Source organism: Ranitomeya imitator, chromosome 1 (genome assembly GCF_032444005.1).
Source record: "Ranitomeya imitator isolate aRanImi1 chromosome 1, aRanImi1.pri, whole genome shotgun sequence".
NCBI lineage: Eukaryota > Metazoa > Chordata > Amphibia > Anura > Dendrobatidae > Ranitomeya > Ranitomeya imitator.
This window is the reverse complement of record NC_091282.1, coordinates 419,115,274-419,133,655: the sequence shown is the minus strand read 5'-3', so window position 1 is coordinate 419,133,655 and position 18,382 is coordinate 419,115,274. Positions and strand designations below refer to the sequence as shown.

The window sequence follows — 18,382 nt, the reverse complement described above, 5'->3', positions numbered from 1 at the left end:
ATTGTGGCAATGACCTGTGATGACATGCGGTCTCTTCTGGGTCATGCCGCAAAGCATTACTGGGACCAGAACATCGCGAGGAGCGGGAAAGCTGCGCTGCGCGGGACGCCGGAAGGTGAGAATATCATGATTTTTTTTCTTTTTTTATTATTTTTAATATTCTATATTTTTACTAACACTGTTTGACAAGTGTGACCAACTTGTCAATCAGTTTTCCAAGCGATGCTACAGATCGCTTGTAAAACGCTAGCATTCTGCAAGCTAATTATGCTTGCAAAACGCTAGTGTTTAGCGGGAAAACGCATGTCATACAGCTCTAGCAGCAGAAAATTTGTAGCTAAAAGATTTTTGTGGGAAGTGTTCCCCCCTCCCCCCCCCCCTCTCCCCCTTCCCCCACAGCTCTACACATCAATGCACATCTAGAGAAGTTTCCTAAGGGGTGTAGTTTTCAAAACTAGAAATTGCAAAACAAAATGTATGGTCCATTTTCTCCTGTTAATTTTTTTTTTTTCTTTTTACCTTCGCAAAAGGTAACTCTACATTAAATTTTTATGAAAGAAAAGTGAATTATTTTTTTTCTTACACATTCCAAAAATTCCTGTGACACACCTGAAGGGTTAATTAACTTATTGAATGGGGTTTTGAGTACCTTGAGGGGTGCAATTTTTAGAATGGAGTCATTTTGGGGTATTTTATGTCATATAGGCCCTTCAGTGTCACTTGAAATGTGAGGTGGTCCCTAAAAAAAAAAAAAAATGGTTTTATTAATTTTGTTGTAAAAATGAGAAATCTTTTAACCCTCAACCTTATAACTTCCTAACAAAAGAAAGTTTGCAAAATTGTGCTGATGTAGACATGTGGGGGATGTTGTTTATTAACTATTTTGTGTGATATGACTCTCTGAAATAAGGACATAAAAATTTAATTTTGAAAATTGTGAAATTTTCACCAAATTTCCGTTTCTTTTCATTAATAAACGCAAGTCATATCAAAGAAATGTTACCACTATCTCAAAGAACAATATGCCATGAGAAAACGTCAGAATTACTGGGATCTGTGAAAGCGTTCGAGTTATGACCTCATAAAGTGACAGTGGTTAGAATTGTAAAGATTGGCCTGGTCTGGAAGGTGAAAGCAGGCTTTTGGATGAAGGGGTTAAGTATGAATAATCAAAGTTGTCTGACAGGCAAAAAGAAACTGATGATACAAAACAACTGTTGGACCAATTTAAACTCACACCTAGTTTTGATGAACTGTGAAAAAGATACAAGAAACTATTTCTTTATTGGAAGAAGTTATTATGGGTCGTGAAAAATGAAGGTTTTTGCAGGATATGAATGACTATTCATTTAACAAGGTGTATGAATTGGGTCAATGAGGTAGATTACCCCAAGCCCCCAAATCGATTTTAAAGTCCGGCCAGTAACCAAAGAAACACAGCCAGGTCACATGTTGGCTTTGTTTCATCGGATCTGGAATAATATGATGCCAATATGAGTGCGTCTATCTCTATCAATGAGCCTGTCCATACTGGAAGGAGTTAATATTTCCGACCATCAAAAAAACGCAAAAAGAGCACCAGTCGGAAATGGTGAATATCGCATGGCTCAACCTCCCCCAGTCCAACTCGCCCTATCCTTGCGTGGTCCCTGCTTCTCCAATGGTCTCCGGCACCCGCAGCTCTTCATGTGTTCAGTGGTCACATGGTACTGCTCATTAAGGTATTGAATATGGTCGTGACTCCACTCCCATAGGCGTGGAGCGCATATTCATTAATTTAATGAGCAGTACCATGTGACCGCTGAGCACAGGAACAAGCTGCCGGCGCCAGAGACCATTGGAGAAGCAGGGACCGCGCCAGGATGGGGTGAGTTGGACTGGGGGAGGGTGAGCCATGCGATGTTCACCTGTCCCAGTTCCACCGCCAGGCTCTGTCTCCCGCGTCCTCTGGCTGTGACGTTCAGGTCAGAGGATGCGATGATGTGGTTAGTGTGTGTGCCCTCTGCCTGAACAGTCACTGCAGACACCCGGAAGACAGTGGCGTGCGGCGGTGTAATGGGGACAGGTGAATACCGCAAGTACCGGGGGCCTGAGCCAGCGGCGACTCTGGCACCTGGCCCCCATAGCGTGTCGGTGTCCCCGCCTGCTCAGGCCCCCGGCGACGAGAGGTGTCGTCTTTTTTTTTTTTTTTTATCACAAGCAGCATATGGGGCATATTATTCTATGGAGCATCTTATGGGGTCATGAACCTTTGTGCAGCATTATATGGGGCATAATATTCTCTGGAGCATTAACCTTTTTTGCAGCATTATATGGGGCATATTTTAATATGGAGCATCTTATGGGGCCCATCATGAACTGTATGGAGCATTATATGGGGCTCCTGATTTAATATGGATATTCAAAAACACTTAACCTACTGATGTCTCAATCAATTTTACTTTTATTGGTTTTTTTATTTTTGAAATTTACCAGTAGCTGCTGCATTTCCCACCCTAGGCTTATGCTCGAGTCAATAAGTTTTCCCAGTTTTTTTTTTTGTGGCAAAATTAGGGGTCTCTGCTTATCCTCGGGTTGGCTTATACTCGAGTATATATGGTACTTTGTGTTTAATTCTGTACCAGGCCACAAATTTGAACTTATTCACCACTATCTTAGATGTGGATACGTTTGTGTAATCTTATGATCAGAAAACTTTTTTGGTCTTATGATCCAGAATTATCAAATAAGGACTTCAATGAGATTACTAATCAATATCATGATTTGAATTTCGAAGAACTAATATCTCTCCTAACTCTACGTGAATTGTGCACGAACAGTGCAAAAATGAGGATATTATCAACCATTCAAATCTTAAATGTGAAAAACCCTTTCTGTTATCCGATCCAATCAAGATCTGACTGTATGGATACATTTCAAGTTGTTGAATATGAATTAAAAATTCTGAATGACTGTTAGTAATAATCATACTCGAAAAAACTTTTCACGTAAAGATTACAGTGCTCTACAAGAAATACAGAAAAAGCTGGACATTATGATTAAAATGTCCGATATGGGGGGTAGTTGTCATCATGAATTCTAAAGATTATCTGGCCAAAATTTTTGAATTATCGAATTCCATCTACGAGAAACTTTCCACGAACCCCACGTTAAAATTTAGGAATAAATTGGATATGATTAAAGATGGATTAAATTTGGGCGTCCTAACAAAGAAACAGGCTGAATTTTTTAGATGTGCAATGTCCCATTCTTATCATGCTACATGGGTTACTTAAAATTTACAAAATGGATGATGTGCCCCCCATGAAACCGTGTCAGGAATTGGATCAGGAAACGAACACGTTGGCGAATGGCTTGATTCATTGATACTACTCTCGGTCCAATTTATATTTGAGGCGCTGAAGATATTTTGGTATTTTTGTTTTTCTAAAAAAAGAAGAAAAAAATAATGTGGATGTCGGATTATAGATGGTTATGCTGTGATGTGGTGATATATCACTATGCACTTGTATTCCATACTCCTTAGCCATGGAAGGTTTAGAATTCAATTTCAACAAATCTAGCAATCATTCAGGTGATATGATTAATTACATTTTGCAAGTTACTTTTTTTTTTTTTTTAACTCCTTTTTTTTTTTTTCTCATTTGACAGATTATTTTTTTCTTCACCGTTTCGGGTGTAGCGATGGGTGCCAAATGCTCCCCATTGCTTGCTAATCTTGTCATGGCTCTCTGGGAATTTAAATTTCTGATTTCTACCGCTAATGTTTTTGCATCATCCATTGTTTGGCATGGCAGATATCTTTATGAACTGCTCATCATATGGGATGGTGATGTATCTGCCATTCCAGACTTCATGAAGTATCTCAATTCTAATGAGTTTAATTCAGTTTCTTTACATGATTCTACACCTATTTTGTTTCTAGATTTGGATCTTTTTGTTGTGCCTAATTAGCTCATATCCACTAGAACATATTTTGGGCTATGTGCACACATTGCGGATTTCCTGCGGATCCGCAGCATTTTTTTACCGTGCCGAAATGCTGCAGATCCACAAGTGATTTACAGTACAATGTAAATCAATGGGGGAAAAAATGCTGTGCTAATGGTGCGGAAAATTCCGTGCGGAAACGCTGCGGATTAAAAGTAGCATTTCACTTCTTTTCTTGCGCATCTGCAGCGTTTTTGTACCCATTCCATTATAGAAATCGGGTAAAAAACGCAAGAAATCCACAGCAAATCCGCATAAAAAACGCATCAAATCCGCACCTGCGTTTTCTAGATGCAGAATCCGCACAAAAAATTCCACAGGCAATTCTGCAACGTGGGTACATAGCCAAAAACCTCTGAGTGGTAACCCCATACTTGATGCCACCGGCAGTCACCTAAAGCATACAATCCCAACCATTCCTGTGGGGGATTTCACAAGAATTAAGAGGAACTGTAGTAACAAAAATAATTTGTCCCCAAATTTGAACCAGTCTGTACATAATATAAAAAAGAGAAATTATCCTGACTGGGCACGACAAGACTTGCTTTATCCTAAAATATAACAAACGAACTAATCAACAAATGAGACTAAAATCTTACTTCTTTTCAATATAGTCCTCAATTTTACTGATTAAAAACAAATTTCTCCCTATCTTGTATGAGGATCACAGAAATTGTCAGCGGTTGTACAGTCAAGGTGCAATGTGGCAAGACGAACACAAATGCTAGGCAATATGATTTCACCTAGTATATTTCTAATTCCAAAAAACATGGCTTAATTGGATAGGTTTCTTTAAATGTGGGAGTACCAACTGCAGAACATGTAAGCAGGTAACTAATAGTAAAACATTTAGCAATCGTGAGAATACTAGGAATTATGACATTAATTTATAAACTGTAATTTATCAAATATTGAGTGACTGCTCTACGTGCATATGAAAGAAAGGGGGAGAGAGGGTTCTGTACCCCTCTATATATTTGGATATATACAGTACCTGTAAATGAAGGCTGAGGCTAAGACCGCATTATTCTGGTCACAAAGACTTTGCATTGAGCATATATTACTGGAAGGAAAATAAAATATTAAAAATTGTGGGAAAATAGGAAATTTTAAGATTGTCCAATTTTTTTTTTTTGTGAATGTGCCCCCAGGAACACTTGTTTATGTAGTATAAATAAAAAGATGGTTGGTTGGAATTTTCATGCTTACTTAAAGATCTTTGTTCTTTGCAGCACATTGCTCTGTGTAAACAGGACATGTGCTGTCGAGTACAATGACCACTTATGCGCCCAGAACTACTATGGATCTTTCTGTATACATTGAAAGTGCAGTCTGCCTGCCTAAAAATGATCAGTGGATATGTTAAAGCTGCAAGTTGGCAAGTATAAACGCATACTCTTAACCCATCAGCCACTAATATATGTAGAAATCAATTTTTATCAAAGGTGTTTATAGGGTGGGATTGGGTTCTGACCTTCTGATGTCATGGAAGACTTTCCCAAAACTTGCAATAGTACCCAGCCGTTGGCTTTAAATATACAGCTTCTGCAGTGAGCCAGAGTAGTAGTATTTTCCTCTTATTAATCTATAAATTAATCATCATGTTGATTATATGTTGATGTGTGCTTTTAGAATGAAAAAAAACAAACTGTTCCTGTATTTTGAGGAATCAGAATTTTAGATATCCTATTAAATGTAAAAGTCAATGTTCCTTAAAAATGCTTTACATCTGGATAAATATTGAGTTACTAGGTAACCTTACACTTTGCAAAAAGCACATATTCAGTGAAAAAAAACACCCTTTTCCTTGCTGACAAAGTACTGCTTTCATACCCAGAGCTGCTGGCTAACTGCTTGTTTTCAGAACGGAATAATGCTTGAGATTTATGCAGCTGCTCTGGGTAGGGAACACATCACACACACACATTCATCTTTCTAGTAAACTTACTGATCAAAGTCATAAAATGTTTCGTTTTTCAACTGGCATTGTAATATTGTTTGGAAGGAGATTTTCAGGATTTATAGGTATATAATGCGATATACAAAGGCCTTGTGCACAATGGCTTTACTCTGGTTTAATGTAATTGCTGCTATGGGTTTTTTCTTTGATCATGACCCTCTTTATTATAGATCCTGGTTAGTTTGTTTGTTTAAACTGGTTTAGCATAATTTTTTGTGACAGACCTGTTTTGTAAAGGATTTTTGACTACTAACGTTTTTAATGACTGGTGTAAATTCTCAATCATGAAAATAAGGACTGGAGAATTGTTTACTCTTATAGACCATAAGAAGTGTTAAGACTGATTCATGTAAATATCAGTGATGAGCTCCCATCTTACAAATTTAGTTTAAAATTTGTGAAAACAGGATCCCAAAGACTTGAGCCACCTTTAATAACAGAACAGGCATTTTGTGCCTCCTAATAAGTTATTGAAAAAAGCAACACTGCAAATGCACGTGATTTAAAAACTTCATGGCATTTTGTGTTATGGCCAAAGAAGACCTACACATTTCCATGGTAACAGACTGTAAATATAGCGAAATTTCTGCTGTCTATTAACCCCTTAGTGACAGTCAATTTGGTACTTAATGACCAGGCCAAATTTTACAATCCCTGACCACTGTCACTTTGAGGTTATAACTCTGGAAAGCTTAAACTGATCCCGCTGATTCTGAGACTTTTTTCGTGACATATTGTACTTCACGTTAGTGGTAAAATTTCTTTGATATTACTTGCGTTTATTTATGAAAAAAAATTTTTAAGGGTCTATATGGCAGAAAATACCCAAAAGTGACGCCATTCTAAAAACTGCACCCCTCACTGTGCGCAAAACCACATTCAGGGTTCACAGGAACTGAAGCAATGGGAAAGGAAAAAATGAACATTTAACTTTTTTTCTCAAACATTTTACTTCTGAACCAATTTGTTTTTTATTTTCGCCTGTGTAAAAAGAGAAAATTAACCACAAAATTTGTTGTGCAATTTGTCATGCGTGTGCCGACACCCCATATGTGGCGGTGAACCCCTGTTTGGGTGTACAGCAGAGCTCAGATGGGAAGGAGCGCCATTTGACTTTTTCAATGCAGAATTGGCTGGAATTGCCTAAACAGTGGAAACCCACAACAAGTGACCCAATTTTGGAAACTAGACCCCCTAAGGAACTTATCTAGATGTGTGGTGAGCACTTTGAACCCCCAAGTGCTTCAGACGTTTATAACATAGAGCCGTAAAAATAAAAAATCAATTTTTTCCCTCAAAAATGATTTTTTTTTTTTTTTTAGCCCGCAATTTTTTACTTTCACAAGGATAAGAGGACAAACTGGACAACTTTTGGGGTCCAATTTCTCCTGAGTCCGCTGATGTACCATATGTGGGGGGAACCACTGTTTGGGCACACAGCGGGGCTCGGAAGGGAAGTAGTGACGTTTTAAAATGCAGACTTTGATGGAATCGTCTGCGGGCGTCATGTTATGTTTGCAGAGCCCCTGATGTACCTAAACAGTAGAAACCCCCCTCAAGTGACCCCATTTTGGAAACTAGACCTCCCAAGGAGCTTATATAGATGTGTGTTGAGCACTATGAACCCCTAAGTGCTTCACAGAAGTTTATAACATAGAGCCATGAAAATAAAAAATCATTTTTGTAGAATAAATATCTTTTCACCCTCAAATTTTTACGTTCACAAGGGTAACAGGCGAAATAGAACAAATTGCACAACAACTTTGATGGTCCAGAGTACGTTGATACCCCATATGTGGGGGGGGACCACCGTTTGGGCGCATGGCAGAGCTCGGAAGGGAAGGAGTGCCGTTTTGGAATGCAGACTGATAGAATGGTCTGCGGGCGTCATGTTGCATTTGCAGAGCCCCTGATGTGTCTAAACAGTAGAAATCCCCCTGAAGTGACCCCATTATGGAAACTAGACCCCCCATAGAACGCATCTAGAGGTGTCGTGTGAACTTTGAACCCCAAGTACTTCAAAGACGTTTATAACGCAGAGCTGTGAAAATAAAAAAATCATTTTTCCACAAAAATGATTTTTTAGCTCTCAATTTTATTTTCCCAAGGGTAAAAGGAGAAACTGGACCCTAAAAGTTGTTGTCCAATTTGTCCTGAGTACACTGAAGCCCCATATGTGGGGGTAAACCATTGTTTGGGTGCATGGCAGAGCTCAGAAGGGAGACAGCACCGTTTGACTTTTTCAACGCAAAATTGGCTGAAATCAATGGTGGAGCCATGTCGCGTTTGGAGACCCCCTGATAGACCTAAATAGTGGAAACCCCCAATTCTAACTCCAACCCTAACCCCAACACACCCTTAGCCCTAATCCCAACTCTAATCATAAACACACCCCTAATCCCAACCCTAACCACAAACCTAACCCTAATCCCAAACCTAAGGCTTCTTTTACACTTACCGGGTTTTTTGCGGGCCGTGTTGCCGCAATTTTCACAGTCTGCTGCAATAACAGACCGCAAAATACTTGCGGATTGCAGTTTTTCCTGTTTGCAATATCATGGCAAAAGTGTTGGGAAAAAAAATGGCGGTCCGCAAAACCAGAAGTCACTGTGCACCGCAAAAACAACCTTTCGTTGTTTTTGCAGCCCAAATGAATTACAATGGGGGCCATGTCAGTAAGCCGTGAAAAATATTGAGCAGGCTCGATATTTTTTCACGGCTGTAAATACGGCCATACATCGTACGGCGCTCCATGGAATTGTTGCTGGCCGTTTTTGTGGCCTCATAGAAATCTATTGGGACCGCAAAAACGGGAAGCAAAACCACGGTAAGTGTAAAAGAATCCTTACCCTAATCCTAACTCTAATTTTAGCCCCAACCTTCTAACCCTAATGGGGAAATGGAAATAAATAGTGATGAGCGAATATACTCATTACTCGAGATTTTTAGAGCATGCTCGAGGGTTTTCCGAGTATTTTTTAGTGCTTGGAGTTTTAGTTTAGCGCCGCAGCTGAATGATTTACATATCGTAGCCAGCATAAGTACATGTGGGGGTTGCCTGGTTGTTAGGGAATCCTCACATGTACTTATGCTGGCTAACAGATGTAAATCATTCAGCTGCGAAGCTAAAAACTAAAACTCCAAAAATTCAACTCAACTACCGCCGTTTTAAAGGCGTATCAGCGGTCGTTAAGGGGTTAAAAAGATCCTGAGGGTATGTTCACATATTATTTGGTTCAGAAATTTCTGCATCTCTTGGCAGGAAAAACAAACTGCGTAAAATACCGCATATACTCAAGTATAAGCCGAGATTTTCAGCCCAAATTTTTGGGCTGAAAGTGCCACTCTCGGCTTATACTCGAGTCATGGTCGGCGGGTGAGGGGGAGAGAGGTCTGTCATATACTAACCTAGTCCTGGCGCTCCCCCTGCCCATCCCACGGTCTTCGGTGCCGCAGCTCTTCCCCTGTTCAGCGGTCACGTGGGACCGCTCATTAAAGTTATGAATATGGACTCCACTCCCATAGGGGTGGAGCCGCATATTCATTCCTCTAATGAGCGGTAACGGGGACCGCTGACAGAGGAAGAGGCTGCGGCACCCGGAAACCAGCTGTCCAGGATAAGGAGCCAGGGACGCCGGGAGCAGGTAAGTATGTCATAGTTACCTGTCCACGTTCCACACGCCGGGCGCCGCTCCGTCTTCCGCGTCCTCTTGCTCTGACTGTTCAGGTCGGAGGGCGCGATGACTTACTAGTGTGCGCCGCCCTCTGCCTGAACAGACAGTGCGGAGAGACGCCGAGACGGGACGCTGAGGAGCTGCAAGCAAGAGAGGTGAGTGTCATTTTTTTTTATTGCAGCAGCAGCATTCTATATTGCACAGATTTATATGGAGCATCTATGGGGCCATAATGAACGGTATGGAGCATCTATTTTTATTTTTGAAATTCACCGGTAGCTGCTGCATTTTCCACCCTAGGCTTATACTCGAGTCAATAAGTTTTCCCAGTTTTTTTGTGGCAAAATTAGGGGGGACGGCTTATACTCGGGTCGGCTTATACTCTAGTATATACAGTAGGTCCTTTTTTACATGCATGTTTGGTGCAGATTTTTACCCATTCATTAGTAGGAGTCAAATCTGCAGCAAATATGCTGAAAGAATTGACATGCTGCAGATTTAAATCTGCAAGTCACAAATCTGCAACATGTGCACGAGACTTCAGGAATCTCATTCACTTTCCTGTTATCAGGAAACCCTTCAGGTTTTGTGAAAAATCTGCAACATGTGCACAGGCCCTTAGGCTTGTATAACAGTTTTATGGATTGATAATAGTATGTTAGCATGGAATTGTGTAATAGCTGCAGTAAAGTTGTTTCCATTTTACATGTGCTGGAGCAATAACCGAAAGATGAACACCGCTTCATTTCTTAAATTATTGTAAAATGCCTTAAAAAGCCAACAAGAGGAAATGTGCAACTATTTTTTAATATTTAGCGTGAAACCCAGCATTCATTTTCATCTGGTAGTGCAATCACAGGTTATAGAGGTATATTGGACCGCCTAAAAAGCTGTCACCATGGGTGGAGATGATAAAAGTAACCTGTTACTATTTTTTGTGTGTTAGCATAATAGCAGCAGATAAAGGTTGTGGCATTTGTTTACATTCTTTCCTAACTCCCCCTAAAAATACTATTTAGTCCTAAACTGTATTTAAATGAGGATGTCCAGTCCAATGGGTGTCATTGCTGTGTCGTCTGTGCCTCTTCTCTGCTCCCAAAAGCCATCCGGCTCTGACTTGGTGTAGATGATTCTTCATGCGTCAGCCACATAGCTCAATTAATTCTTGCGCCTGTGCAGTAGCATCGCCAGTATGTGCAGGTGCACTTTGCTTTCCCCTACTGCCGGCAGAGCAAAGGACATCACTGCGTATGCCTGCATTATTGCAGAGAAAAGTGCACCTGCACGGGATAGCAATGCCACTGCGCAAGAATTCATTGAGCGTCCTGCGTCATCCACATCATTTGGGGTCGAAGGACAGCTGTTGGGAGCCAGCACACACACCAGTGGTCATTTTCATGGAAGTCTATTTCCTTTAATATGTACATACCATGCATTTATAAGTTTTGTGTGTCATGGACGGATTAAAATTATTGGAGTAGACTATGGTACTTTAACACCAGGAATTTTTGTGAATTGCAACCAATAATGTGTATAAGGCTACTTTCACACTAGCGTCGGCCCGACGTACCGAAGCAAACTGCGGGAAAAAAAAGAACAACGTGGGCAGCGGATGCAGTTTTACAACGCATCCGCTGCCCTATTGTAAGGTCCGGGGAGTAGGGGGCGGAGTTCCGGTCGCGCATGCGTGGTCGGAAATGGCGGACTCGACGAACCAAAAAACGTTACATGGAATTTTTTTGTGCCAACGGTCCGCCAAAACACTACGCATCCGTCGCACGACAGATGCGACGTGTGGCGATTCGTCGCTAATGAAAGTCTATGGAGAAAAAACGCATCCTGTGGGCAACTTTGCAGGATGCGTTTTTACTCCAAAATGACGCATTGCAACGTACGTCAAAAAACCACTAGTGTGAAAGTAGCCTAAGTGTGTTAAAGTTTCTGCTTAAGGACAGCAGCCTCCGCTTTGATATTTTTCTATGAAATTGATTTTGTGATGAACACTGTTTATTATATTATTAATAAAAATGTTTTATGGGATAAATTTACTCTGGTTTTACACCATGTAGAATAGCATTGTAATCTCCCACAAAAATATGTACAGCTAATTTTTAAAAATATACTATTATATGCATTAGATATATAGATTTGGCACTTTGGGATACATCATATGTATGAACGCATCTTTAATGGTGAAGAAAAGGTTCTCTTGCATTTATAATGGTCAGTTTTATCTTTGTAATCAAACTTCTTTAATTTTTATTTTTTAGGGTGTATTTGGTTCTTAATGCCAAGAGTCACATAACCACAACTGACCTCTGACGACACATTGGTTCTCTGGAAGACATATGTCCCTTGACTGGAAGTGAGATTTTTTTTTTCTTGTGTTCCTTATTGCTCAAGACATTCTGAAATGCTGAGAAGAAAATTACGCCACTGTAAAGTCAGACGACTAGGCTTGTTGCTCTTTATCGCACTTACCGCAGCCACCCTCACGGTGGTGAGGAACCACAGCAAACCTCTATATTTTACTAGCAAAAATTTAGAAATTGTAGAAGAGAATCCCACTAGTAATGTGAACTGTACAAAAATCCTAAAAGGTGACATTGAAGCAATAGAAAGTGCCAAATTAGAGCTCATCACTGTGAAACGGAGACAGCGGCCACGTCTAAATGAAAATGATTACATCAATATGACCAAAGACTGTAGCACTTTTACCAAAGATCGCAAATATATTTTATATCCAGTTAGCAATGAAGAGCGTGATTTCCCCTTAGCTTATTCTATAGTGGTTCACCATAAAATTGACATGTTTGAAAGACTGTTGCGTACCATATACATGCCTCAAAATTATTATTGCATCCATGTCGACAAGAAATCTTCTGAATCTTTCATGGCTGCAGTGGAAGGAATCGCCGCCTGTTTTGAAAACGTCTTTATAGCCTCCCAACTGGAGAATGTAGTGTACGCATCATGGAGTCGTGTTCAGGCTGACCTCAACTGCATGAAAGACCTTCACCATGCGGATGCTCAGTGGAAATACTTAATAAACCTCTGTGGCATGGACTTTCCAATAAAAACCAACAGAGAAATGGTACAAATGTTAAAAGCCTTGAAAGGTGAAAACAGTCTAGAAACAGAGAAGACGCCATCGCACAAAGAAGTCCGGTGGAGGAAGCACTATGAGATAAATGAGCATGGCATTCAGAAAACTGATGTTAACAAGGACCCGCCGCCATTTGAAATCCCAATGTTTTCTGGCAGTGCATATTTTGTTCTCAGTCGAGCTTTTGTTAGCCAGGTCTTTGAAAATGAGAAAATCAGAACGTTTCTAAAGTGGTCTGAGGACACTTATAGCCCAGATGAGTTTTTATGGGCCACTCTACACAGATTTCCCAAAATGCCAGGATCTGTTCCTGCCAATGGCAAATACGATGTTTCAGACATGAATTCTGTTGCAAGGTTTGTGAAATGGCAGTACTTGGAAGGAGATGTTGCTAAAGGAGCACCATATCCACCATGTGCTGGAGCTCATGTGCGATCAGTTTGTGTGTTTGGTGCTGGTGATTTGCCTTTTATGTTAGGGAAGCATCACTTATTTGCTAACAAGTTTGATTTGGATGTAGACTCTATTGCCATTCAATGCCTAGAGGAACATCTGCGGTACAAAACACTATATCCAGAAGTGCATGAGTGATCTCTGTACAGCCAAAGTGCTAAAATGCTCTGAACACACACATCATACCACTTTCTGACACTGCACAGTATTTGTAGGCTGATGGGGCAATCTGTTTTGCACTCTGCAAGATAGGAGTATCTTTCAAAAATTTACAGAAATTGGATAGTACAAGTTACCTGTGAGACTGCAGCTGATGAGCTGCAAATAGCTCTACTTTAACTCCGTTAGGAGTTGTTGTGCAATATGTTCTTGGCTGCTTCTTCACGTCTGTCAACATAAAAGTGCCTTCTTTGTAATGCTTAAATTCAACAGTGGACCACTGTGCACCTGGTATGGGACGCTGCCAGGTGGCATTCATGCCATACATATTTTATTAGCCTCTCCAACCATTTCCTGGTATGTTTTATTGTTTTGTTAATAGTGCTAAAATCCTCTAAAGCATAGTCTTCCATGTTTTTGTGCACATCTAAAAACAGATTACCACTGGCGAGACATGAGCCAGATGGAATCAAGTGTGACTACGTTGGCCTTATCAAATGAATTGTTCTGCTAAGGTTCCCGTCTGAATCCTATTTTTCGACAGTTCTTTCAGAAACCCCAATGCAGTGCTCAGTATAGAGCAACTGCATATGTGTTAACTTAGCATTCAAAGTAATAGGAATCATCTCCATGCGGAATAGGGAACTATTTCTTAAGTTGGTTTAGCCTGTATGTGAAACATGGACCAGGCTCTGATCGGAAAACCCCCGGTCTAAATGCTCGATCTCCTGAAGTTGACCAATTGCCATATAGGAGGCCGCTGTCTCAAGACGGGGGACTTGGGGTCTGGCAAAGTCTTGCGATCCAACCACTGTTTGTGTTTCACAGACATAGGATGCTGACCTTAGGAACGTGTCTCTTTAGTAGTGGTCCCCAGTAATGAGTATAGATTAACCCCTTAGTCTGTAAGTGTCCAAGAGTCATTAATTCCACACAACGTACTTCAAAAGACGGGAGCAAATTAGTGACAAGCAGTCATTCTAATGTGGTGTGTGATAGGTTAACCTATTTTGAGATCACAATTGTTCCTTTTCTGTTTGGATAAGTGAAAAACATGAAATTAGACTTTTTGTAAGACGAGCTATTTAATATGTAAATTGCCTTTTGTTTAACTTATTTTGATTATTAAAATTAATTTTAATGAGCGGTCGATCCAGCAAAGGCTCATTTTATAGAGTAACATGATATGCCAGTCTGTTGTTTTGTATTATAGCCTTTATTTTTCTACTTGATGGTAATACCTGACAATTTTATTTTTCTGAAGTGCCTCAAACGTATTATATTGTAAAGACTGTACACAGTCTATAGAGATTTAGTTAATAAAGCAATGACCTGCTGTGTAAATTGACAGGTGTCCATGTTTTATTTCTGAACAGTAAAGATTTTATCCATACTAGTAATCTAAAACTTTGATGGTTCACGGTCTGATTACCTTGCTTGCCTCCTGGCATCAAACAGATGGTAACCAATCAAGCTAAACTGGGTAGTAAAACATGGGGAGGCAGAGGCCAGTTAAGTGCCATAATGTATGGGGGTTTTTTCCATCCGTATGGCACCTGTTTTTCTATATCAATATTTTAAAAATGCACAAGACGAAATAGTTTGTTAATAATTGCACTATAACCAATAAAAATAGCTGCAGTACAGATTATCTATACAGTGTCCGTTTTTGTTTTGTGCACCTAAACACTTGAATGGGCAAGTCTGAGCCCAAAAAAACGATACTAGTGCATGCTGTGAATTTTTTTCCTCCTTTGAGAAATTCAATAACATTAACCTGTGAACTATCCGATTGTAACATGGATAGCATTTTTTAAAGGGATACTTTCATGTTGTATAGAGAAGAAGCCAATTAGAATGCTATACTGAATCTTTTCCAACAAACATGTAATATTTTGTATCGTATTCATTGCAACGCCTGCAGTTTGAATGTATATGAGTCCAACTGGCATTCATCCTTGGAGATTGGTAGCTATCTTTGCATGTACAGTGATACAGGAAAGACTGTCAATCAAGGCCTAGGCCAACCCCCTGAACTCGCATTGAAATACTTAGGATTTTAATGAATAAACTGGAAGATGTATTGAAACTGACCACAAAAATGTATAGCAATCAGATCCACTCCTCCATCTTGTCTGCAATGTAATCTTGGCAAGCAGTGAGGAGTAAGCAAGTGTGAATACACTTAATGAAAATATATTAATTTGCTTAAATACTAGCTGATCCTTCTGTTGCTGCTACAGGGAACCCATATGCCATCTTCTGGAATGTTGTGTACAGTTCTCCTTGATTGACAGCTGGAGGACGGCGCTTCTGTAGCTTAGTAGCCTACTCTTTTTTCAGTTCTGTGACAATGGCTGCTTTGTGTTTTCTTAGCTCTAGTGTATTAGAACCTTGCTATAATCTGCATTGCATTTTTTTCTTCAGTCGGAAAGAGGATGCAGAGATCTTTAAAAATAGCTTAATAGTACCGTATTTATGAATAAATACCGATAATATGGTTTGAATCTGAAACCATGTATCCATAATATAATTTGTATTTCTATAGTGCCAATATTCTACAGCCCTTTACAATTCAGAGGGTACTTCTACAAACAAGATGTTAGTGACACATAGTTCAACATATACCAAGAGAAGTGAGGGCCCTGCTCCCAAGTTTACGATCAATGAGGGAATGGGGGAGTACAAAAGGTAAAAATAAAAGAATGCTTGTTGTGTATGGTCCAGCTAAAATAAACTGGAATGGTCAAATAATATGGCATGAACCCGTCACCAGCCTGTATCTATACAAGTACAGACACAAAGTACTGTTGAATGCATGGAAGGGAGAACTGACAATATTTACAGTGGTGAGGTATTGGGCTGGCCTATGTGTTTTCAGGGCATGCTTGAAACTGTGATGACTGGCAATTAACTTGATTGGGGTAATCCAGGCCAGAAAACTGGTGCAGCACTTGAGAAGATTCACTGAATGAGGACCTAAAAGACTCCAAAAGGCCACTAAATATTCTATAAAATATAACTTTTATTAAATTGAATAAAATTCCAATTCCTTTCACCGTGCTATCCACTACTACCCTTGTATACGTGGGTCATACTGTGCATATTAATAAAGACAAAAAGAAATAAACTAGTGAACATGTGTCAACCTTCAGTCTTCACAAGATCTCCTCTACTCCCCTCTTCCCACAATCGCATACAAGATTTCCTGAATCTCCCCTCCTCTGGAACTCTCTACCACAACATATCACTCTCACCTATTGTGGAAACCTTCAAAAAGAACCTGAATGCCTACAACCTGCTGTAACCACCAAACTGCTACACGACCAGCTCTACCCTCACCTGCTGTACCCTCACCCGTCCCTTGTAGATTGTGAGCCCTTACAGGCAGGGTCCTCTCTCCTCCTGTACCAGTTGTGACTTGTATTGTTTAAGATTATTGTACTTGTTTGTTTGTTTTTATGTATACCACTTTTGACATGTCACAAGTTTCTCGCTTCAAGTCCCAGCACTCGGGAACAGAGCGTTCAGCTGCCTAGAAATACATGCAGCCGCACACTCCGGTCCTGAGTGCCGGCGGCAGTGCCAGGTATTAATGTGAGAGACTTGTGCGAGTTTCTCGCATTGAACTTGCAAGTGTGACCCCGGCCTAATAATAATGATGTGTTCTGTAGTTTTACTTTATGTGAAACGCTCACTGTCACATTCACTTATAGGGACTATATTCCTTTATGGGATGTTTAGGCATATAGTTCTACAATCATTAATTTCTAAGTCCCTATAACAAATATCAAAAGGTCCAGATCCACCAAAAAAAAGGGTCCTTATTCATGGGGTTCAATTCACTTCTATTGGTGGATAGACTATCTAAAGCATGGTGGAAATGCATTGAAATTTTAATCAATTTAATTAAAGTTATTCTATAAAATATATTTAGTCCACCTAAGACCCAAAAGATTTAGAGTCTACGACGGGAAGGACACACAGATGGACAACCCTGAATGACCCCGTGTCCTGGGGTGAGTGGGAAAATTTGTTTGGGAATTGCACCCGCTTCTTGCTCAGCAAGGGTTATCACCTCTACATTGATAACTTTTACACCAGCACCCCACTCTTCAAGACCCTCTCTGTCAGAGATACAGTTGTATGCAGGGCCGGACAGGCTATGTGGCAGTTCTGGCATTTGCCAGAGGGGTCGCCCCCTGCAGTGGGCCATTTTCTTTGGTGGAGCCCCTTTGGTGTTGTGATAGGACGGGAGCAGAGCAGGAGGCGCAGCCTCAACTGCTGCTTTCATGTGAGCAGCAGCAGTAGGACAGGAGAAAGGGTGGAGGCAAGCTGGGCTGGAGACAGGAAGGCATATATCCCGGGCCTGTCTCCCTGCTCCTGCTCAGGGCTGGCAGGAAATAATGTATATACATCTCTAGCAGGCCACACCAGATCTACAGAACAGCTGCTGTCTGTAGCACCCAGCCAATGAAATCAAGCAGGGGAGCTACAGAAACCAATTGAAGTAGGTGGGCGGGGCCAGTGCTGTGAGGAGAACCAGACTGGAAGATTCCAGCACTGAGCTCCTCCAATAGCAGCTCCAGCGTTCCCTCCTCTGCTGGATCAGTGCTGGAGGGTGCAGGGCTGAGAACAGGACAAGGGGGGCTCAGGCCTATGTGCAGCCACTAGCAACGGAGCTGAAATCCCCTGCTCCTAGAAAGGCCACATGAAGAAATCCAGCTGCCTGCAGAAAGGAGTGAGTATACAGTGGGTACGGAAAGTAATAATAATAATCTTTATTTTTATATAGCGTTAACATATTCCGCAGCGCTTTACAGTTTGCACACATTATCATCACTGTCCCCGATTGGGCTCACAATCTAGAATTCCTATCAGTATGTCTTTGGAATGTGGGAGGAAACCGGAGTGCCCGGAGGAAACCCACGCAAACACGGAGAGAACATACAAACCCTTTGCAGATGTTGTCCTGGGTGGGATCCCAGGACCCCAGCGCTGCAAGGCTGCTGTGCTAACCACTGCGCCACCGTGCTGCCC

General features: G+C 40.8%; 1 protein-coding gene across 3 annotated transcripts in view; it reads left to right on the top strand.

Annotated features, from left to right (window-relative positions):
- Window positions 1-14,690, top strand: part of GCNT1 (glucosaminyl (N-acetyl) transferase 1) — a 126,458-nt gene extending 111,768 nt beyond the window's left edge. For all 3 annotated transcript variants that reach the window (XM_069763131.1, XM_069763122.1, XM_069763142.1), the window contains exon 2: window positions 11,895-14,690. In XM_069763131.1, the coding sequence (XP_069619232.1) occupies window positions 12,038-13,321 (1,284 nt within the window). In that variant the 5' untranslated portion in view covers window positions 11,895-12,037 and the 3' untranslated portion in view covers window positions 13,322-14,690. The remainder of the gene's footprint in view (window positions 1-11,894) is intronic.
- The last annotated feature ends 3,692 nt before the right edge of the window (window positions 14,691-18,382 follow it).